Source organism: Chrysemys picta, chromosome 3, assembly GCF_011386835.1.
Source record: "Chrysemys picta bellii isolate R12L10 chromosome 3, ASM1138683v2, whole genome shotgun sequence".
In the NCBI taxonomy this organism is placed as follows: domain Eukaryota; kingdom Metazoa; phylum Chordata; order Testudines; family Emydidae; genus Chrysemys; species Chrysemys picta.
The window spans coordinates 153515097-153538600 of record NC_088793.1 but is presented as its reverse complement, the minus strand read 5'-3'; the positions used below and the strand labels follow the sequence as shown (position 1 = coordinate 153538600).

General features: G+C 43.2%; 1 protein-coding gene across 1 annotated transcript; it reads right to left on the bottom strand.

The window, feature by feature from the left end:
- Positions 1-4885: 4885 nt before the first annotated feature.
- On the bottom strand, positions 4886-20455 carry LOC135982601 (phospholipase B1, membrane-associated-like). Its single transcript, XM_065589983.1, has 9 exons — positions 20391-20455; positions 19383-19434; positions 17874-17960; positions 14846-14908; positions 11674-11756; positions 10363-10441; positions 9561-9665; positions 6175-6270; positions 4886-4924 (listed from the first exon to the last, which is right to left on the bottom strand). Exons 1-9 carry the CDS (start codon positions 20453-20455, stop codon positions 4886-4888), a joined length of 669 nt encoding a protein of 222 aa, XP_065446055.1.
- Positions 20456-23504: the final 3049 nt, after the last annotated feature.

Below are 23504 nucleotides of genomic sequence, written 5' to 3'. Positions count from 1 at the left end.
CGCAGTTCCTAGCTACAGTGGGTGGAGGAAGGACCCCTGCAGCTGCCCAGCTGCCCTGTGGGCAGGGGGACCCCAGAGCTCCCACGCACTGCAGTAGTGGGGGACCCAGAAGCCCCAGCAGCAATGGGTGCTGAACCCACCAACCCCTTTTGTCAGGGATATTTTTAGTAAAAGTCAGGGACCGGTCATGGCTTCCATGAATTTTTTTTACTGCCCGTGACTGGTCCGTGACTTTTACTAAAAATAACCATGACAAAAACTTAGCCTTAATTACAATTAGTTTTTAACCCTCCAGCTGCCAGTAAGTGACAGAAATTAAAACTAAAGATCTGCAAGGAGTTATTCTTAAATTGTGTTTATTGAACTGCTCACTGGATTTTGTTTTTAGCTGCGTCACCCTGCCCTAAAATGAGAACTGCAGATGCTTTGATAAATAAGAACATAAAAACAGCCATACTAGGTCAGACCAATGGTCCATCTAGCCCTGTCTCTGACAGGGGCTGATGCCAAATGCTTCAGAGGGAAAGCACAGAATAGGGCAGTTTCCAGTGATCTGTATTTCATGCCCAGCTTCTGGCAGTTGGAGGTTTAGGGAATCCCAAAGCATGGGGTAGCATCCCTGACCCTCTTGGCTAATAGCCATTGGTGAACCTATCCTCCATGAACCCTTAGTTCTTGTGTTACGTGTGGGAGTAAATAACACTGCCCTATTCACTTGCTCAAAACCATCTATCATATTGCCCCTTAGTCGTCTCTATTTTAAGCAGAATAATACCAATCTTTTTAATCTCTCCTCATATGGAAGCTGTTCCATACCCCTAATCATTTTTGTTGCACCTTCTCTGCACCTCTGCCAATTCTAATATATTGTTTTTGAGATGGGCTGACCAGAACTGCATTCACGGTGTGGACATACCATGGATTTATATAGTGGCATTATGATATTTCTGTTTTATTATCTATCCCTTTGCTACTGGTTCCTAAAATTCTGTTAGCTTTGATGAGAGCTGCTGCACATTGAGTGGGTGTTCTCAAAGCACTATCCCTGATGATGTTTTCATGAGTAGGAACAGCTAATTTAGCCCCTATTATTTTGTATGTATACTTGGTATTATTTTTTTTGAAAGTGCACTACTTTGCATTTATCAACATTGAATTTCATCTGTCTTTAGTCGTTCAGTCATCCAGTTTAGTGAGATCCCATTGTAACTCTTTGCAGTCAGTTTTGGACTTAACTATCTGCACATTTTGCCACCTCACTGTTCACCCCCTTGTTCAGATCATTTTATGAGTATTTTGAATTGCACAGGTCTCAGTACAGAATCTTGGGGGACCCAGCCCTCTCTCCATTGTGAAAACTGACCATATATTCCTACCCTTTGTTTCCTGTCTTTTAACCAGTTACTAATCCATGAGAGGACCTTCCCTCTTATTCCATGACTTATTTTGCTTCAGAGCCTTTGATGAGGGACCTTATCAAAGGCTTTCTGAAAGTCCAAGTACATTGTATCCCCCATGTCCACACAGTTGTTGACTCCCTCAAAAAATTCTAGTAGACTGATGAGGCATGATTTCCCTTTACAAATGCCATTTTGACTGTTCACCAACATATCATGTTCATCTATGTGTCTGATAATTCTGTTCTTTACTATAATTTCAACCAATTAGCCTGGTACTGAAATTAGGTTTATTGGCTGTAATTCCCAGGATCACCTCTGGAATCTTTTTTTAAAAATGGTGTAATTTGGTACAGAGGCTGATTTAAGCGATAGGTTACATACCACAGTTAGATTTGCAATTTCATATTCGAGTTCCTTCAGAACTCTTGGGTGAATACCATCTGGACCTTGTTATTTATTGTTTAATTTATGAATTTATTCAAAAACCTCCTCTATTGACACCTCAATCTGGGACAGTTCCTCAGATTTGTTACCTAAAAAGAATGGCTAAGGAATGGGAATCTCCACTATATCCTCTACAGAGAAGACCAATGCAAAGAATTCATTTAGCTTCTCCACAACAGCCTTTTCTTCTTTGAGTGCTCCTTTAGCACCTTGATCATCCATTGGCCCCATTGACTGTTTGGCAGGCTTCCTGTTTCTGATGTACTTAAACAAATGTGCTGTTAATTTTTGAGTCCTAAGCTAGTTGTTCTTCAAATTCTTTCTTAAGAACATAAGAATAGCCATACTGGGTCAGACCAAAGGTCCATCAAGCCCAGTATCCTGTCCTCTGACAGTGGCCAATGGCAGGTGCCCCAAAGGGAATGAACATACAGGTTATCATCAAGTGATCCATGCCCTGTCACCCAATCCCAGCTTCTGGCAAACAGAGGCTAGGGACACCATTCCTGCCCATCCTGGCTAATAGCCATTGATGAACCTATCTTCCATGAATGTATCTAGCTCCCTTTTGAACTGCGTTATAGTATCGGCCTTCACAACACCTTCTGGCAAGGAGTTCCAGAGGTTGACAGTGCATTGCGTGAAAAAATACTTTCTTTGGTGGGAGGGATAGCTCAGTGGTTTGAGCATTAGCCTGCTAAACCCAGGGTTGTGAATTCAATCTTTGAGGGGGCCACTTAGGGATCTGGGGCAAAATCAGTACTTGGTCCTGCTAGTGAAGGCAGGGGGCTGGACTTGATGACCTTTCAAGGTCCCTTTCAGTTCTAGGAGATAGGATATCTCCACTAATAAACCTGCTACCTATTAACTTCATTTGGTGGCCCTTTGTTCTTGTATTATGAAAAGGAATAAACAACACTTCCTTATTTACTTTCTCTATACCACTCATGATTTTAATAGACCTCTGTCTATTATTTCCTATCTTTTAACCAGTTACCAATCCATGAGAGAACCTTCCCTCTTATCCCATGACTGCTTATTTTCCTCATTAGGATTTATCTTCCACTTTTTAAAGGATGCCGTTTTGCCTCTGACTGCTTCTTTTACTTTGTTGTTTAACCACAGTGGCTCTTTTTTGGTTCTCTTACTATGTTTTTTTAAATTGGGGTATACATTTAAGTTGAACCTCTATTATAGTGTCTTTAAAAAGTTTCCATGCAGCTTGCAGGGATTTTATTTTTGCTATTGTACCTTTTAATTTCTGTTTCACTAACCTCCTCATTTTTGTATAGTTCCCCTTTCTGAAATTAAATGCTACAGTGTTGGGCCGATGTGGAGTTTTCCCCGCCACAGGGATGTTAAAATTAATTATATTATGGTCACTATTACCAAGCGGTCCAACTATATTCACCTCTTGGACCTGATCCTGTGCTCCACTTAGGACTAAATCAAGAATTGCCTTGCCTCTCATGGGTTCCAGGACTAGCTGCTCCAAGAAGCAGTCATTTAAGGTGTCAAGAAACTTTATCTCAGCATCTCTTCCTGAGATTATATGTACCCAGTCAATATGTGGATAGTTGAAATCCCCCATTATTAATTATTATTATTATTATTGAGTTTTTTATTTTAATAGTCTCTCTAATCTCCCTGAGTATTTCAGAGTCACTAAAACCATCCTGGTCAGGTGGTCTGTAATATATCCCTACTGCTATATTCTTATTCTTCAAACATGGAATTACTATCCATAGAGATTCTATAATGAAAGGTTTCAGAGTAGCAGCCGTGTTAGTCTGTATCCGCAAAAAGAAGAACAGGAGGACTTGTGGCACCTTAGAGACTAACAAATTAGTACAATTTAGTTCATTTAAGATTTTTACTTCATTTGATTCTACGCTTTCTTTCACATATAGTGCCACTCCCCCACCAGCACAACCTGTTCTGACCTTCCGATATATTTTGTAGCCTGGTATTACTGAGTCCCATTGATTATCCTCATTCCACCAGGTTTCTGTGATGCCTATTATATCAATATCCTCATTTAATACTAGGCACTCTAGTTCACCCATCTTGGCCTACCTAATTATACTTTTATACTAAACTTGCCAGAATCTATACTCCTTTCTATTGTTGAAGGTTGCTTTTTTGCTTCTAACTGCCTCTTTTACTCTGCTGTTTAGCTATGCTGCATTTTTTTGGGGGGGGGGTCTTTGTTTTGTTTATTTGTGGTATACAGTTAGTTTGAGCCTCTGTTAAGATATTGCCTCTCCCCTTGTTGCACCCATGATAAGCTGCTCAAGAAGTATTCATTTATGGTGTCTAGAAATTTTATCTCTGCATCCCTTCCTTAGGTTATACATACCCTGTCAATATGTGGATAATTGAAATCCCCCATTATTATTGCATTTTCTGCCTTTGTACCCTCTCTAATCACCCTGAGCATTTTACTGTCACCATGCTGGGCAGGTGGTCAGTATAAATTCCTACTTCTATACTCTTATTGTTCCAGCGTCGAATTTCTATCCATAGAGATTCTATGGTACAGTTTGATTTATTTAAGATTTTTACTTAGGTTTTGTTTCACATATAGTGCCACTCCCCTACCAGCACGACCTACTCTGTCATTCTCATATATATTGCAACCTGGTAGTACCATGTCCCACTGATTATCCTCATTCCACCAAGTTTCCACAATGCCTGTTATATCAATATTGTTCTTTAATGCCAGGCACGCTAGTTCACCCATCTTAGTATTTAGACGTCTAGTCTTTGTATATAATCACTTATACTTTTTGTCAATATTCAGTTGCTTGCCTTCATGTGTTATATTTAAATGGGACTCTTATGTTTGACTGTTCTTCACTAGTTCCTACCTGTACTTTACCAACTTCTTTCCTATCCTTTTTACTAAGCTATAGAGCTCCCCATTTAATAAATTCATCCCTAGGGGATGTCTCTACCTGAACCGTGGGCACCTCCGCATCTGTTGGCTTTCCCCCAGCCCTTAGTTTAAAAAAAAAAAAAATTCTACAACATTTTAAATGTTAGATGCCAGCATCTGGTTCATTCATGAATATCTGCTCCTCCAAGACAAAAAAAAAAAAGACGAAAAAACGAACAAATCCCTGTGGTTTTCTTTAATATAGCTCCACTAACCACCATTTATTTATTTACTTTAATTTAATCCTTTTAAAATATATGTGTGTGTTGAAATGCGGCTGCTGGCATCACCAGGGAAACAATAACCTTAGAAAATTTTGAAGGAAGAGGCAAATTTCTAAATAAAAAGGGGGGAAAATGCCTTAAACTGAAATTCTGGTGACAGAGTAAATACATCTAACAGCAAATACACTAAAGGGAGCATTTTCAAAACACTGGGACCAGATTTCACTTTAGACAGGTGCAAAAAAAAAAATGTGTCTGAAATTTTGCCTCCAGTTAAATTAACCACAGTCACAAATCAGAGTGCTCTGCCCCTATCACTCATTGATTTGCACTCACTCACCTAGTTGGAGGTGGAAGTATCTAGAGCTTTGCCTACATTCAATTACATGCACAAAGTTTGTGAATGCAAATTGCCTTTTGGCTCTTATGCTCTGGGGTTAGGAGTGTCTATGTTTCTTTGAAGCACCAGTCCCCAGAGAGACATTTTCAGCCTTCCGCAGCTGTTAGGAGCGAGTCTGTCTATCCTAGATCCAATGCAAGCCTTGAAGCAGAAATGGAGGAGCCTCCAGACCAACCATCCAACTCAAAATAGGAACATTTTGGCAAAACGGTATATTATTTGTACTGCAGTGGTACGTAGGAGCCCCAGTCACGGATTAGGATCCCATTATGCTCAGTGCTGTAATGTTATAACTGTTATAACATCCGTTTAGGAACTGGAAGGCCAGGCCAAGACCTGGATGCATTCTCCTGAATGGAGTTCTGTGTAGCTGAGCTGTGACCCTGTGAGAGAAGCCAGGCTCACCAACGCAAGGGATTTTTCTTTACTTTTCTGTACCCTTATGTGTCTTTGTGCCTGCCCCATATTTAGGAGACTCTGTTGTTGAAAGGAGGACATCTCAGGGACTTTTCAAAATGCTTACTGCAGTGTACATAGCTTTGTAGCTGGAAGGAGAGGTCAGTCTGGACTCTGTACTACACCTTTAAATATAGGGTAGTTTCCCTACCTGTCTGAGGGTGGTAGCTATGAGGGAGCTTTCATCAGCTTCCCCCATTCCTCGCAGTATTGCTAATGACAGAACCCTCCCTACTTAAGGACTGGCTGGCTTTGAGGTTCCAGGCATTTGTGCTAAGCCTAATCAGCCCTAACATCTTCAACACTTCTTACCATGTTGTTCCAGAGACCCACGCCCAAGGCAGAGCACTCCTCTTCAGTGATTTCTTCTGGCGTCTTTGGTATGGAAATGCCATTAACCTGCCAGCCCTGGAAGAGAAAGCATTTTAGAATATGACATAGTAGAACAGCACTACCTCATTTATGCATAAGGCCTAGAACCAATGCTTGGAGGAGAAAATGATACTCAGCACTGGAAAAAAACATTTTAAAAATAATCTGAACAAGCAGACAAGCACAAGAAGCTGACCTCCACTGCAGCCTCTGAGTAGAGACAGAACAGGACACTGTTCTGAGACGTGACTGATGTACTTGGTACTAGGAGGCAGCTCCGAAAAGGCAATACATTCCATGATATAGCAGGAAGATCAGAGTAACTGCAAAGCAGGTAGTGATAGCGAGAGAGTCACATGTGCAGGTTGAGGAAGAATATGCTAATAGGATTAACAGAGCCTGATTTGGAAAAAAGAGCTATTTCTCTAAGCTGATGAACGGTATTTTAAAAGCACTGGCCTAAAGAACTTGATTGTGACCTTTTTGATAGCACATAGTACAATATTTTTCAAGTAAAAGCCACAGTGTTTGAAAGACTTTAGTAGCTCATGCACAACATCCTGCAGGTCTCGGCAGCTCTGTTGTATATCAAAGCAAATGAAGAAACCAAGTGCAATATAGCTTTACATTTAAAAATGGCTAGTAGCTGAAAGCCTCTGCTGTCGCAGTGTAATTCTTAAAATCGTGTGTGTCAAAGAACTGAAAATGACTGAAAATTTAAAAACTAGACAGCAACAGACCACAAATTCCAGTGGTAGAATCATAAATATGTAGAGTTGGAAGGGACCTCAAGAGGTCATCTAGTAAGTCCATCCTTCCCACACGGAGGCAGACTAAATATATCTAGGGCATCCCTGACAGGTGTTTATTTAATCTATTCTTAAAAAACCTACAATGACAGGGATTCCACAGCCTCCCTATTACTAACCTTTCTGCGATAAAGTTTTATCTGCTGCAATGAAATCTATACTTCGGGGATTCCGACAACAACTTATTCCTAGATGGTCATCTGATGCAGCCAGACTATATCAGAAATTTAAATCATCCAAGAACAAACACAAGGTTATAAAAGTGGAGACCTTTTTCACCTTCTAGATCAAACCAGGCAATAGCAATAGAAAGAAACTGTTTCCAAGCTGAACTTCATGCATTATGGTCAAAAGCCTGGCAAATTATTAAAAGACTGAATGGAGATTATAGTCTGGACAAAAGAGAATAGCCAATCACAGAAAACTCCATTGCATCCCAGCTGGTGGCCAATGGCAGAACTCCTAACTGAGATAAAGCCTTCAGCTGTGCAGTTAAAATGATGGTTGGTTGCTGAGAGATGGCAGTCTCTGGGAGTGGACATGAACCCGATGGCTGCTTTTACCAGTCAAGAGCATGACCGGACTGTACATCAACTCTTGGTCCAGATAACATCCACAATGAGTTTGTCTCTCACCTCGGGCCAAATCATCAAAAGTTGGCTGCTTCAGTTTCTGATCATTGGACTCAGGATTGCAGCCTCCCAAAAATTCAGTGCAGAGCAAAGATCCTAGTTGTTCCCAAGCCAGGGAAATCATTGGCATGCCCCAAGGGCTACCGACTGCTGTCTCTGCTGCGTGATACCTACAAAGTCCTGGAGAGACTAATTCTGATACAGATTAATGAGGTCATCTATCCTCAGCTGGTCCAACCCCCTTGCCAGTGATGAGTGGCCATTACAGACTGCAGTCTGCCCCAGGGAAAGGGGGCTGGATAATGACTGGCAGTAGCCAGTGAGGCAAAGTGGGCTTAGAGAGTTGGGGGTTCCCAGACTGCTGCACTGTGCAACACAGTATGGGGAGGAGGTGAGCAGCCCTCAGTGGTGAAAGAACAGGTAAAGGCCTTTTTAGAAAAGCTGGACATGCACAAGTCCATGGATCCATATCTAATGCATCCAAGGGTGCTGAGGGAGTTGGCTGATGTGATTACAGAGCCATAGGCCATTATCTTTGAAAATTCGTGGCGATCGGGGGAGGTCCCAGACAATTGGAAAAGGCAAATATAGTGCCCATATTTAAAAAAGGGAAGAAAGAGCCTGGAGAACTACAGCTTCACTTCAGTCCCTGGCAAAATCATGGAGCAGGTCCTCAAGGAATCCATTTTGAAGCACTTGGAGGAGAGGAAGGTGATCAGAGACAGTCAACATGGATTCACCAAGGGCAAGTCATGTCTGACCAACCTGATTGCCTTCTATGATGAGATAACTGGCTCTGTGGATGGGGGAAAGCGGTGGATGTGATATATCTTGACTTTAGCAAAGCTTTTGATACAGTCTCCCACAGTATTCTTGCCAGCAAGTTAAAGAAGTATGGATCGGATGAATGGACTATAATAAGGTGGATAGAAAATTGGGTAGATTGTTGGGCTCAATGGGTAGTAATCAACGGCTCAATGTCTAGTTGGCAGCCACCATCAAGCAGAGTGCCCCAGGGGTTGGTCCTGGGGCCAGTTTTGTTCAACATCTTTATTAATTATCTGGATGATGGGATGAATTGCATCCTCAGCAAGTTTGCAGATGACACTAAGCTGTTGGAGAGAGGGAGATATGCTGGAGGGTAGGGAATACAGTCCAGAGTGACCTAGACAAATTGGAGGATTGGGCCAAAAAAATCTGATGAGGTTCAACAAGGACAAGTGCAGAGTCCTGTACTTAGGAAGGAAGAATCCCATGCACCGCTACAGGCTAGGGATCAACTAGCTAAGCAGCAGTTCTGCAGAAAAGGACCTGGGGATTAGAGTGGACAAGAAGCTGGATATGTGTCAGCAGTGTGCCCTTGTTGCCAAGAAGGCCAACAGCTTATTGGGCTGTATTAGTAGGAGCATTGCCAGCAGATCAAGGGAAGTGATCATTCCCTTCTATTTGGCACTGGTGAGGCCACACCTGGAGTATTGTGTCCAGTTTTGGTCCCCCCACTACAGAAGGGATGTGGACAAATGGAGAGAGTTCAGTGGAGGGCAATGAAAATGATTAGGGGGCTGGGGCACATGACTTATGAGGAGAGGCTGAGAGAACTGGGGTTATTTAGTCTGCATAAGAGAAGAGAGGGGGGGAATTTGATAGCCTAGGGAGGTGGTGGAATCTCCATCCTTAGAGGTTTTTAAGGCCCAGCTTGACAAAGCCCTGGCTGGGATGATTTAGTTGGTGTTGGTCCTGCTTTGAGCAGGGAATTGGACTAGGTGACCTCCTGAGGTCTCTTCCAACCCTAGCATTCTAGGATTCTGTGACAGGATCAGCTGAATATTTGTCGTTGTCACCAAAGGTGACCTAGAAAGGAGGAGAATGGTTGATGTTCACTCACCATTCTATGAGGCAGATTTATTTCTTGGAGGAAAGGCTGCAGAACAATGGTGAAGTCGTCCCTCACATCATACCGCCCAGATTTCAGCAGCTTTTCCAAGTCATTCTAAATGATAGATAACAATAACAACCATTTAACAGGATCAGCACCAGCCTGTGGCTGGAGAGACCACGGTACAATTTATCCATGGCTTAAATGAATTTAAGGTCATCTCCATCCCTAATAAACCACAATAATCAAATGATGTAGCCAAAGACAAAAGTAGTAATTCAATTAAAACATTTTATGCCACAGTTAGAAATCTCCCTGTGGCTCTGAGAGAATTGCATTGGATTAACACCATTTTCTTAAAGCAGCTAAGGAAGGTAATCAAATCTCACGCTTAAGAATAAAAACCTGGTTTCCTGCAGCTTGTAGAAGGAATTAGAGACAAGACAGCAGCACATTCGGCCACTTGTATTATAGGAAGTTTCCAGCTTCCTCTAAATCACCTGACATTTGTCAGTACCAGAGATAAGATACTGGACTAGAAGGACCACTGCTCTAATTAGATATGGCAAATCCTATGTTATTACGAGCTATAAAATCACTAGCATCTACAAGAAGTGCTGAGATTGCTTAATTATACTATTATATTACTCTCACATGCTACTGATGCCAGAATAATTACCCCATAATCACAGCTTTGGTGACATTTATATTAGACCGATAACCCCTCATCTCCCTAACCTTGAACATGAGCATAGCAGTCTACCTTTACCACCCTAGAACAAAAACCAAGAAACCATGGGAAAAGCCATACCTGGTAGGACCATCTCAATATGACATCATCAAGTTTGGAGTCTTCATCAACACAGTTACATGGCTTCTTGGATGCATTACTGCAGAATGAAAAAACACAACACCGCCCCCCCACCCCCAATACTTTCAGGTAACAATTTTCACTTGATGGGGCCATGACTGGAACTCTAATATGCCACTGACAGTCACAATGGCATAATAGAGTTCAGTGTCAGAACATGTTTGAAGGCCCAATAAGCATCAATGCAGAAGGCTGCATATTGACAAAGACAGGAAACCACATGGGACACCTTGCTCTTCCACTTCTTTATCCCAGAATTATATTGGTTTCCAAGGCATTAGCTTTCAATCATTTCCATTTCCCGTCGCATTAGCGAACTGAACTCTTGCAATACTTTGCATAGGAACTATTGCCTTAATATTGTGGGTAGCAGCCCTCAAGCTGTGCCGTTATTCTCACACCATACCTTATACTACACTAATTATCATTTGTGAATTGCTGGTAAACACTGAGCCAAATTCAACCCATAACTCAATGAAGTTTCATTGGTGCCTAAAGCAGGCACATCTGGCCTCTCTACCTACCTATTTCTATTCAATGGCTATTTACTCCATCTTTTGAGTGAAATGTAAAACTGATGTCCTGAAGTTATTAAAGATCACACGGCACTTTTTACAAGAGTAGAGGGGTAGACCCTGGTGTACTGGCCAAATTCAAATGTTGATCATCAGATTTTGCTTACTTAATCTCCCCTTGCAATCTCTATTGGAGAAGGGATCTTTCTCTTCTCGACTTAAATAGCTTTGCTCTTGATCTAAACTTCAGTGTAGCATTGCTAAGCTGTTATGTAATTGCTAATGCTCCTTTGGCATGCAGCATTTCACTGATGGGTGGGATGTCTCCTATGCAAGCTTGTGACGTGCTTCAAGATGGCTATATAAGTAGTTATGGCTGTTTATAAAATATTTTAATCCAAAGAATATTCCCTTTTGAACGTTGTGGCTTCTAGAATCTGAGTCCTTTAGAGATTCATGGCTTCTGGGATCTAGAATTTATTTGCCATTAATGAGAAATTTTCTGCAGGAAAAACATTCCGGGTGTTAATGTGCTGAATTTCATTTTGCTAGGTACTAAAGGCATCTGAAAAAAACTTAAAATGCACTGCTCACAAGACCCTAGTACATACAGTGCAGTCAATATGTAAGCATTCTTGCCATGTTTTGGGGAGGGGTGAAAGGGGAATACAGTACACTAGCAGGAACACTAAAGGAAGATCATGGCCCGTACGTAGTTCAAAGAAAATCTCTTTACCTGATTTTATTCTGATTGCTGTGTGAAAGAGAGAAGATTCTGAACTCAGTGGAATCCACCAGGTTTACAAAGGCTTTGGGGACCTACAGCAACAAAGGTAGAAAATGAACATGCAGAATTTGCAATTAGAGCTTTTTATTCATTTTTAAAATAGTACTCTTATTGCCTGTGAAGATTTCTACTTATTCACAGAACTGGTACAGCTTCCTCCAAACTGCCTCATCAATGTGCATCACCCTTGACCAGGAGGGACCCTCTCAAAGGATCAGTGATCTCAGTCATGGCTGATTCAGTCCTTGGCCCTCCTCCTGTGACTGCCAGCCAGGGTAACATTAGTTTGAGAAGACAGGTTGTGAACTGTGGCCAATAAACTCATTTTACATATATCACTGAAAGACCACCAGGTGATGACAGCTGTCATTTACTACTGACCTAGATTGCAATCAAACAGGTGAACTACCATTTAGATAGCGAAGTATGCAAGGCCTAGAGGTGAAATGTTCCTTATTACACTGGCCTACTAATCTCTCATATCCCCATCTCAAGATGTAGTTTTCCTAATGGACATGCGTAAAGATCTCATTGTTATGAGCGTGAGTGACGTGAACAGAAACGTAAGAAGGGAAGGGAAGAGATTCTGATAATGAGCCAATGGGACTTAAGCAAAACTTTCACTGAAGCTGGTGACAGCTGAGCTGTGGAGTGAGATTTGAGTAAAAAGTTTTATAGATTCATAGATTCATAGATTCTAGGACTGGAAGGGACCTCGAGAGGTCATAGAGTCCAGTCCCCTGCCCGCATGGCAGGACCAAATACCGTCTAGACCATCCCTGATAGACATTTATCTAACCTACTCTTAAATATCTCCAGAGATGGAGATTCCACAACCTCCCTAGGCAATTTATTCCAGTGTTTAACCACCCTGACAGTTAGGAACTTTTTCCTAATGTCCAACCTAGACCTCCCTTGCTGCAGTTTAAACCCATTGCTTCTGGTTCTATCCTTAGAGGCTAAGGTGAACAAGTTTTCTCCCTCCTCCTTATGACACCCTTTTAAATACCTGAAAACTGCTATCATGTCCCCTCTCAGTCTTCTCTTTTCCAAACTAAACAAACCCAATTCTTTCAGCCTTCCTTCATAGGTCATGTTCTCAAGACCTTTAATCATTCTTGTTGCTCTTCTCTGGACCCTTTCCAATTTCTCCACATCTTTTTTAAAATGCGGTGCCCAGAACTGGACACAATACTCCAGCTGAGGCCTAACCAGAGCAGAGTAGAGCAGAAGAATGACTTCTCGTGTCTTGCTCACAACACACCTGTTAATACATCCCAGAATCATGTTTGCTTTTTTTGCAACAGCATCACACTGTTGACTCATATTTAGCTTGTGGTCCACTATAACCCCTAGATCCCTTTCTGCCGTACTCCTTCCTAGACAGTCTCTTCCCATTCTGTATGTGTGAAACTGATTTTTCCTTCCTAAGTGGAGCACTTTGCATTTGTCTTTGTTAAACTTCATTCTATTTACCTCAGCCCATTTCTCCAATTTGTCCAGATCATTTTGAATTATGACCCTGTCCTCCAAAGCAGTTGCAATCCCTCCCAGTTTGGTATCATCCGCAAACTTAATAAGCGTACTTTCTATGCCAATATCTAAGTCGTTGATGAAGATATTGAACAGCGCCGGTCCCAAAACAGACCCCTGCGGTACCCCACTCGTTATGCCTTTCAGCAGGATTGGGAACCATTAATAACAACTCTCTGAGTACGGTTATCCAGCCAGTTATGCACCCACCTTATAGTAGCCCCATCTAAATTGTATTTGCCTAGTTTATCGATAAGAATATCATGCGAGACTGTATCAAATGCCTTACTAAAGTCTAGGTATACCACATCCACAGCTTCACCCTTATCCACAAGGCTCGTTATCCTATCAAGTTATTAAAAGGCTTCAGGGTTTGGCCCAATACATTCAAAGAATAATAGTTTTTGCATATGTATTAGACCTTAGTTAGAGGAAAAAACAGTTCTTGATGGGTGGTATACAAATACCTTAGCTAGGATTAACAGTAAATATAGAAAGGTTCTATTTTACCGTTGATATATACTCAGAAATGCTAGTTGTATTAATAAAGCCGTATGGTCTAGGTGCAGCACATTTCACTGAAATAATTTACCTGGAACGGTGGGTGGACAAACAGGAAATGACTTGCACTGAGGTTTTAAGACAAAAATGGAAAGGGGAAAAAAACTCAACATGGTTGTTTTAAATGGATGATGCCCATCTTTGGTCTGCACCAGTCATTGTTAGAGGATTGACATCTTGTGTGTTAGTTAGTCTGATTGTTTGACTAGTCCCCAAGAACCCTGTATTTTACATCAACAAATAAGCATGTACTGCCTGGCTCAACAGGAGTGAAATTTACTCCTGTGCAGAGAGGTCACAAGGTTAATGCACCAATTAAGATGTCAGAACAGGACTTAAGTGGTGCATAGGCCTTAGTTGGACACCCAAACATCTAGTTGTCACTTTGTATATATCACCATTTTTAAATGTCTTTTCATCTATAAAGCAGGGCCGCCTGGGGTGGGGGGGGGCAAGTGGGGCAATTTGCCCCGGGCCCCAGAGGGGCCCCACGAGCCCTGGCCCGGCGGCGATCCGGGTCTTCGGTGGCGGGGGCCCCTTCAGTGCTGCCAAATACACGGAGCGACTGAAGGGCCCCCCGCCACTGAAATGCCCCGCGAGCCGTGGCCCGGCAGCGGTCCAGGTGTTCGGCAGCATTTCGGCGGTGGGGGGCCCTTCAGTGCTGCCAAAGACACAGAGCGACTGAAGGGCCCCATGCCGCTGAAGACCCGGACCTTCACCGGGTGAGTACAAGCTCCGCAGCTCCCCTGCTTTGCCCCAGGCCCCCTGAATCCTCTGGGAGGCCCTGGTATAAAGTGTATGTGAATACAATATTTGCTGACAAAAAGTGGGATTTTCAAAAGTGACTGACTTAGAAGCACAAATCCCATTAAATTCAAGGAGACGTGCTCTTAAGTGACTTAGGCACTTTTAAAAATTCAACCCAGAAGCTTTGCAGCTGTACATGTACCTCAGTCAGGGAATCTGGGGTAACCTGGCAAATGAGTCAGGTACAGTAAGTGGCTTAAACCTGGTGAAGGGATCTTACTCTTTGATACAAGAAGTCCAAGACTCTGGTAAGTCTTTCCATGCTGTCCAGTGAGCAATTCTCCTGTTAAGAGAGAAATAATTTAGAATGGGGTGTGTGGAAATATGCATGTGCTCATGGCACAGAGCTGGAAAAAAGACAATTCAAGCCATCATCAAGACCATCAGGAAAAGCAAAAGTCACATGTTTCTCAGAAGCAATGGGCTCCATTCATTTAGCTAATGTACCAGAGATGCTACTGGTAATAGTCACATTGTGGATTCGGCTTTATCCAGCACCTAAGGCAAGAGGAATCTAGGATCCAATAATATGATTTAACTGGGTATGATTAGACAATTTAAACAAAATCACAGCCTCAAAGAGTTTTTTCATCTAAAGACTCTGAAATGGAAGAGACCTATTATGCCATCCTTGGAGCAGATTACCTCAATAAAGCCATTACTAACAGAAAATGATCTTCATACAGATATTGTCTTCTTTGCGGGAAGATACACTCCGGTCACAGATCATCCACTCCTTGTGTAGCATGGGGATTGCCTCTATTTTAACCTCTTAAATGCCTCATCCAATTCAGTCTTGGCCACCTCTGGCAAAAGCACTTCTGTGACTTTCCTTAGCACATGTTCCATTGAGTCTAATTGACCTCATGGTTAAATTTCCCCTTTTCAGCTCACTCCTTATTATGCCCCCTTAACCCTCTTCAATGATTCCTCCTTTCCTTTTGTGTTACTGCCTCTCAAGAATTTATAGATAGTTATCTCCTCTCTGCTCCTTGAATAGAGTAATTTTCAGAGGGTTGATTAAAGCCTTGAGGGAAGAGAAGATGATTCAGGCTTTATCATTTCATAGGATTTTTTAAAAACAACAACAAAAAACAGACAATTTAATACAACTTGATGCACACCAAAGGCACAGAGAAATTGCTTTTTCAAAGAAACTTTATGAGCCAGAGATAAGAGTTCTCGATAGCCAGGGTGGTTCAGCAAGGAGACAAGTGACACCAGAGGAGGGAGAATCTGCCACTCGCTCATCTCTCCAGTTTGAATTTGACCCCAGTTGAATTTGCTGGGCAAGCGGGAAGGTGCTTAGTGGTGAGTACAAAATATAAATGCTCAAATGTAAAACTGCAGTGGACAGAGTGCCCCAAAATGGTGAACCTCCTCGGCAGGATGATGAAGACACAGCCGATGTTAGTAGTGAATTGTCACATCGCTTAATGTGCTACTAGACGATGCTCAGATACCAGAACCCACATAGAATAGAGACATCAAAAAGAGAAGCAAGAAGGTAACATATGAGCAAGAGAAGCAAGAAGGTGGCCAAGACCCTTTCACTAAATGATGGAAAAATTAGGGGCAAAGAAAAATATTACACATTTAAAGAGACTTGTTTTTTTTGTTCCTTTTCTGTTGTCCACCTGAGACCAAACCTTAACCCTTATCCCACAAGGCCAATAGGAGTACGTACTTAAGTGGTTAGCCTGTGCCACAAAGTTCACACGGTTATTTTTAGCATGCTAGCTCAAGCAGAGCTAGTGCACTTCTGTTTACCTGGGCTGGGAGATGCACTCCCCGCTGCAGTGTAGACATACCTTAAGTCACACAAGACATCAGAATCTGACTTGGGACACTGGCTGCTCAAAGCAAATGATTGGATATACCAATCAACTTCAGCCATACCATCTAGGTCTGCAATTTTGTCAGCTCTCACAGCCTAGCTCGAGTTGGACAAGATGGGAGATCCTTAAGGAAAACAGCAGTGCTCTAGGAGGTACTATCATAAACATACAACTAAGGGTAGCATAAAATCCCTCTTTACCCTGTAAAGGGTTAATTCCTCTTTTACCTGTAAAGGGTTAAGAAGCTCAGATAACCTGGTTGGCACTTGACCAAAAAGACCAATGAGGGGAGAAGATACTTTCAGATCTGTGGGGGAAGGTTTTTGTTTGTGTCTTTGTTTTGTTCTCTCGGAGTCAGCAAAGGAACCAGGGCAGGAGTAAATACATCTCCCTAAGCCATATATGGACTAAGCATCTAGTATTGCAGAAATAGTAAGTAATAGCAAAGAAATGTGTTAGATTATCTTTTGTTTTAGCTTGTGAATTTTCCCTGTGCTAAGAGGGAGGTTTATCCCCGTTTTTGTAACTTGAAAGTTTTGTCTAGAGGGGAAATCCTCTGTTTGGAATCTTGTTACCCTGTAAAGTCATCTTCCATCCTGATTTTACAGAGGTGATTCTTTTATCTTTTTTTTAAATACACTTCTTTTAAGAACCTGATTGTTTTTCAGTGTTCTAAAGACCCGGGGGGGGGGTTGATTTGTGCTCAATTTGTAACCAATCGGTTAGGATATTATTCTCAAGCCTCCCTAGGAAAGGGGGTGTAGAGGCTTGGGGGGATATTTTGGGGGGAGGTAGGGCTCCAAGTGGCCCTCCCTGAACGTTTGTTTAAATCATTTGGTGGTGGCAGTGATCAAGGACAAGGTGGAACTTGTGCCTGGGAAAGTTTTAACCTAAGCTGGTAAAAATAAGCTTAGGGGGTCTTTCATGCGGGTCCCCACATCTGTACCCCAGAGTTCAGAGTGGGGAAGGAACCCTGACAGATGCTGTTGGAGATTCAGTGAGTAGCATTTTTCCTTCAGTGAGTACTGGGCTGAGGTGGACAAGAAATTCATAATGAATAACTTACTGAATTAATTTATGCCTCTTCTGTTCACAGAATGTATTTTGGTACTTACATAGTTCCCACCACTGTAGTATCTGTGCAAAGAGATCACTCTCTTCTCATTCATTATTTGAAATTATTCACCAGTAGCATCTGCGGGTAGGTCTTGCTCTGCAGCTGGTATGATATTCTTAACTCAAGTTGTTTTGAGTCTTATGGTATGTTTGTTTCCTGACTGGATGAGTAACTCTTAGATTCAGGTTCCCGTATGGCTGAGGTTTTAGGTCAGTGCTCATAATAATCCCAAGGTCCCATAGTCAGAGCTGGGATTCCTTGCTCAGACTTAAACCACAGTCTAGGCAGCTTACCTGGTGGGTGGAGGCACAGGAAGAACACAGGTTTTCAGCACTAAAGAAAACTGTGATTAGCTTCCAGTCATTTTGGAAATCTATCATCTGAAAGGAAAGAGCACAAGAGAAAGCAGTTGGTACATTGTTACCAATGGCGCTAGGGAGAAGGTAAGAGCCCGTCTCATCACTGGCATTCCCCAGCCACCAACCGTTAGCCCTCTTTCCTGTGGGTTTAAGTGAAGCCTCTAGCAGAAACCCAAAACCACCAGAATCAGCTGAGTTCAAGTCAGCTGAACACTTGTGAGTGATGCAGATGCCATGAGAACATGGATGTATGGGGCCTGTTGACCCACATTAGCTTTGTGCTGCACAAGACATACCCAAGAGCAGCTGCACAGGAGACTTGAATTCACCAAATGTTGTGCTAAGTCTAATCCCAAACACCTGTGGGCCACCCTCCCATAGCATCAAGGACCATATAGTGCCATGGGCTCCCAGCACAGAAAATAGTGAGTGAGCAACACACTCAGTTGAACAACCACATTTCCCAGTTAGGCCAAGACCCTTTTACTAAGTCGCAGGTCTCCAACTGTTTAGACCCAAACAATGGGGCAGGATACAAGGAAATTAGCGCATGAAGCTTCAGGAGAGGATTTTCAGAGCATCCATCATTGGCCTAACATTGCACTCATTGGCTAGGTCTACACTACCCGCCGATTCAGGCGGGTAGAAATCGACCTCTCGGGGATCGATTTATCGCATCCCTCGGGACACGACAATCGATCCCCGAATCAACGCTCTTACTCCACCAGCGGAGGTGGGAGTAAGCGCCATCGACAGGAAGCTGCAGAGGTCGATTTTGCCACCGTCCCTACAGCGGGGTAAGTCGGCTGTGATACGTCGAATTCAGCTACGCTATTCACGTAGCTGAATTTGCGTATCTTAAATCGACCCCCCCCGTAGTGTAGATGTAGCCATTGAAGTCAACCATTGATGTTTGTGAGAGCAGATTCAGTGGGTGTTTGTGATAATTCCACCCTAAGGTGCTATGAGGAAATGGGAGAAACATACTTAGTTCGATTATATTCCAGCAGGATTCCTAAGCAGGCCACATGCCATCATAGAGCTCCAGCATCCTTGATTAGCAGGAGGCAAACTAGATTAATTTTAACCAAATATTTTGAACACCATGACAAATAGGGAGAAACATCTTCAGAAGCAAAGGGTAGGTTCTTTGGGATGGCAAGTCTAATTTTGTTTTTAATAGAAACACTGGAGTTCAGTAACCACATTTTTTTTAAAAAAAAAGGCAGCATTTTCCATATCTAACAGACCCTTTGTTTTGTGTTCAATAGAACTGGTCAAAAATATTTTGAACTTCAAAATTTCATCAATATTTTGAAGTTCAAAATGTTTTGAAATTTGACTTTTTTCTCGCTTCTTTCCTCCCCTTTCCCCCCCCCCCCCACACCTCCTTCCCCAAAGTGCTGGTTAGGCTCTTTGAAGTCCTGAGTGTTTTAAATATACCTGGTTCTCTTTCATGCATTTCACCATTTCTTTAGCTTGATCCAGTATGCTTCTGTTGCACAAAAGGAAAGCAGAAATGGTCAAGTCATTTTTAAAGAACACTTTGGCTGATTTAATCATTGAAAAGAACAGCATGGGATTTAATACAAATCCACAGACACAGTCAGGTTGCTAGGCATCTGTTTACCCTCATTCAAGCCCACAACATTATTTTGCTGATGCAAAAAGGGAGGGCTGATCTGAAATCAAAAGATGTGGTGTGTTAAATGGGCCACAGAAGGGCCGGATTAATGCAGGGGCTTTAGGGGCTGCAGCCCAGGACCTTGAGCTAAGGCACACCCCACAAAAATAAATCCATAATTATATACAATTCAGTGGTCAACCACCTGTCAATCACGATAGACTTGTCAATCCTGGAGCCTCTGCCAGTCAATTGCGATCTCCGGGCCATGAAAAGTCCAGAGGTGCAGCAGGGCTCAGGCAGGCTACCTGCATGCCATGGACCTACACCGTTCCCAGGGCCGGCTTTAGGCTAATTCCACCAATTCCCCCGAATCGGGCCCCACGCCTAAGAGGGCCCCGCGCCCAGTGGCAGGGCTGCCGGGGTTGGAGCAAGTGGCCGAGAATCCCTTCCCTGGCTAGAGGCTCCTTTTTAATTTTTACTCACCCGGCAGCGCTCCGGGTCTTCGGGGGCACTTCAGCGGCGGGTCCTTCAGTGCCACCAAAGACTCGGAGCGAGTGAAGGACAAACCGCCAAAGACTGAGTGCCGTCCGGTGAGTACAAGCCCCACATGTTTTTTTACGTTTTTTTTTTTTTTCCAGTCATCCCTGCCGGGGCCCTGTCAAAACTGTTCGAATCGGGCCCCGCACTTCCTAAAGCCGGCTCTGGCCGTTCCCAGAAGTGGCTGGCTGCTGGCAAGTCTCTGCAGCCCCTGGGGTGGGGGGAGGCGGCGCCACACACTGCCTCTGCCCCCAGCTCTGTCCCCGCAGGAGCTGCAGGGGTGGTACCTGCGGGCATGGGCAGTACAGGGAAACACGCTGTCCCCCTCTCCCCCAGGGGTGCGCAGAGACATGCCAGCAGCCGGCACATGGAGCTATGGCAGAAAGGCAGGCAGGCTAAGCCCTGCTGCACTGTCGGCTGGGAGCCACCTGTGGTAAGTGCCTCCCAGCCAGAGCCTGCACCTTGCACCCCCTCCTGCACCCCAACCCCCTGCCCCAGGTCAAAATCCCTTCCTGCACCAAACTCCCTCCCAGAGCCTGCACCCCTCACCCTCTCCTACACCCCAACACTCTGCCCCAGCCTGGAGCCCCCTCCTGCATCCAAACTCCCTCCCAGAAAGAAAATAATATAACAGCTGTTCTAAAGTAAGAAGTAAGCTATTTTGAATGAATTTATCTATATTCTACATGTTTTAAGACTGAAATGTAACCACAGAACGGCTTTGTTAATTAGAGGCAAGTTTAGTACAGCGTTAATAGCCTTGATTCCATAATTGTGATCATTTTGTTTTAAAATAGGAAAAAGACTTGTGTACAGGGGCCCCACAAAAATCTAATAGCCCTGATCCCACAGGAGAGTTAATCGGGTCCTGAGCCACAGAGTCATGTGTCACTCCTGTTAAGGATAGGAGAAAGTTGAGCCACATTGGCAGGGTTTGGTGTTAGGGAAGCTTGTCCTGCCCCTGCTGTACATGTTCTGAGTACAGTTAAAGGACTTCAGTCCCACGGGGCTTTCAGCCCTGTACCTTTCACCAACACTAAATTCATTCTTCAGCTAAAAAAAAGAACTTACATAGCTTTGGTTCCTGATGCTGCTCCGCTAGTTTTGAGAGGAAGTGGCTGATGCAGTACAGAGGGGTTAAACCTGCTAACAAGAGCTGAACAACACACACAGTCAGTATAATCCAAGATCCTGGGAACTACTGCTCTGCCACTTCACCCTTAATGGAATCAAATCAGCCACAAACTGCTAGGATCTCTGGCTTCTTGGTAGGCATTATAGATGCTACATCGGGGACCCTCCACTCTTATCAGTGATGTTGTTCCTCAGCGTTATGAGTTTTGAAACAGGGGCATGAAGTTGGAATTATTTGTTCTAGCCCTGGTGATGCCTGCATATTGGGTATCTCCCAATTTTAGCAACAGGAGCTGTGTGCAGAGCTGGATTTAGGCCGCCATGGGACATTATATGGAATAGAGGATATTTACAGGGAACATGTATCACCAACTTCCCCCAGCACTGAAGGGATTTCCAAGATTAAAAAGAGCCCCATTTGCACCCATGGAAAATGAAGGAGACATTAACATACTAGGGTGAAGATTTTGGGGAGATGGAAAGAGTACCCTCCCTAATCCCAATGTTGTGGTGATAGTCTCTGCACCTGAGGAGAGGTGGCTACAACGCTCTCCAGAGCAAGTCAGTGCTATCCAAAACGTCAGCTGGAGAGGTCATTGGAGAGCTGTTCTGTGAGATTCCCTTGCACTCCAGGGGATTTGCATTCTGCCTCCAGAGTGGCCCTCCCCTAGATCAGTCCGACACCCCACTTATGGCTGCGCTATGCACTGGTGCTGCACCCTCTCTAAAGAGCCTAGCAAAGCTGCAAGACCAACCATGCTTTTAATGATACCTGGCAATGGATTTGCCTAGAGTTCAGTGTTGAGAACAACACAGTAAGACACACCTGATAGTGTTCCCATGCTCGCCTGAAGGAGGGTCCTTTCTGGGCTATAAATAGAAGAAAAACCTGAGTTGATCTGTCACATTTCTCATAAATCAAAATCATGTTACAGCACAGTACTGATTTCTTCTTAACATAAGAAGGCCGGAGCTCAGAGCTCTGTTTCTTCTGACAGCTGACAAAATCACTAAACCCGCTCCCCCATCAGAACGGGATCTGTCTCCTCTACTTTCCCTAGATTTTAGTAATGCCACCCGCTGTTGCTGAGTCACAACAGAACACTCATTTCAGGGCTTAACATAAAGGTAAAGGAAACAGTAACTGTCACCTCTTTCCCAACGGTATTTGTTTGTAACTTATCAACCTTGTTCCCATCCAAACTATACTCCTCTGCTAAACATTTACATAAATAGTGTGCGTGCAAGTAGCTGCATTTATGCATGGAAACTAACAATTTCAGTGCCCGGTTAATGCATTTGGCCCTGCAATGGCACTCACCAGTGAGTGGGCTTGTATGTTTGTTTGTACAGGCATAGTTAGAAGTATAGTTTTTAAATTTTAGTCTACTTTTACTTAGGGCCAGAACTTTAGCTGTTGTAAACTGGCATAGCTCTAGTGGCTGCAATGGAGCTAAATAGATTTGCACCAACTGAGGATCAGACTCTTAGTTTACTTCAAATGTAACAACCCTGACGCGTGGTAATACAACAGTATAAAACATGGCCAAGGAGCACTGGGTATCATTCCAGCATCCATGGAATGTGGTTCCGAGGTTAGCGCAGGGGACTAGGCACCAGGACTCATGGATTCTGTTCTTCATTCTTACTAATGGCTTCCTGTATGACTTTGGGCAAGTCCCTTCTCTTTTTTCCCCATCTGTAAGCAGGGGGTGATACCACTAACTATACAGGATTCATCATAGTTTTTATGAGGCTTACTCAACGTTTATAAAACATCTGACATCCTGGGGTAAAAGGTGCTCTTTAAGCAAAAACGATAGCTACCAACTAAGGATGACTAGGGACATAATGGCTCAGATTCTAATATTTCAATAAAGATCTCTACCCTGCTCTTGCACACCCAGGCACAAGAACAATTTTGAGGATGGGATGAAAATTGGGTACTTCCGAGTTTAGAATCTGGTCCTCATCCCTGTCATGTGCAGCTGTGTAAATTGACATCATAGCAGTTGCCAGTGCTAACCAATGAAAGTTCACTGTTACCTTTGGAGTAAATCTTCATGATCTATCCTAGAATCTGGGGTCTGTAAATAATCATGGAACAATAAAAGTGTTATTAATAAGCAAATAGTAGCCTACTCTGTCATACTCCAGTTTTATATTTCAGATAGTCACTATGGTAAATAGCCATTTTCTGCACTGCATTTTAAATTACAACACATAATTAAGGTTTCCTTTTTGCAGTTTGCTTACAGTTTGGAGAC

Bases quoted from the DNA above. Each gene is read 5' to 3' on its own strand.
- LOC135982601 (XM_065589983.1), bottom strand. From the start codon at position 20,455: ATGTCTCTGCGCACCCCTGGGGGAGAGGGGGACAGCGTGTTTCCCTGT. The intron at 14,909-17,873 runs GTAAGCTGCCTA...CTCTCTTAACAG, and splicing joins CCTGTGCCTCCACCCACCAG to GAGAATTGCTCACTGGACAG. The intron at 6,271-9,560 runs GTGAGTGAACAT...TTTCTCTTCCAG, and splicing joins TAAATCTGCCTCATAGAATG to GGCTGGCAGGTTAATGGCAT.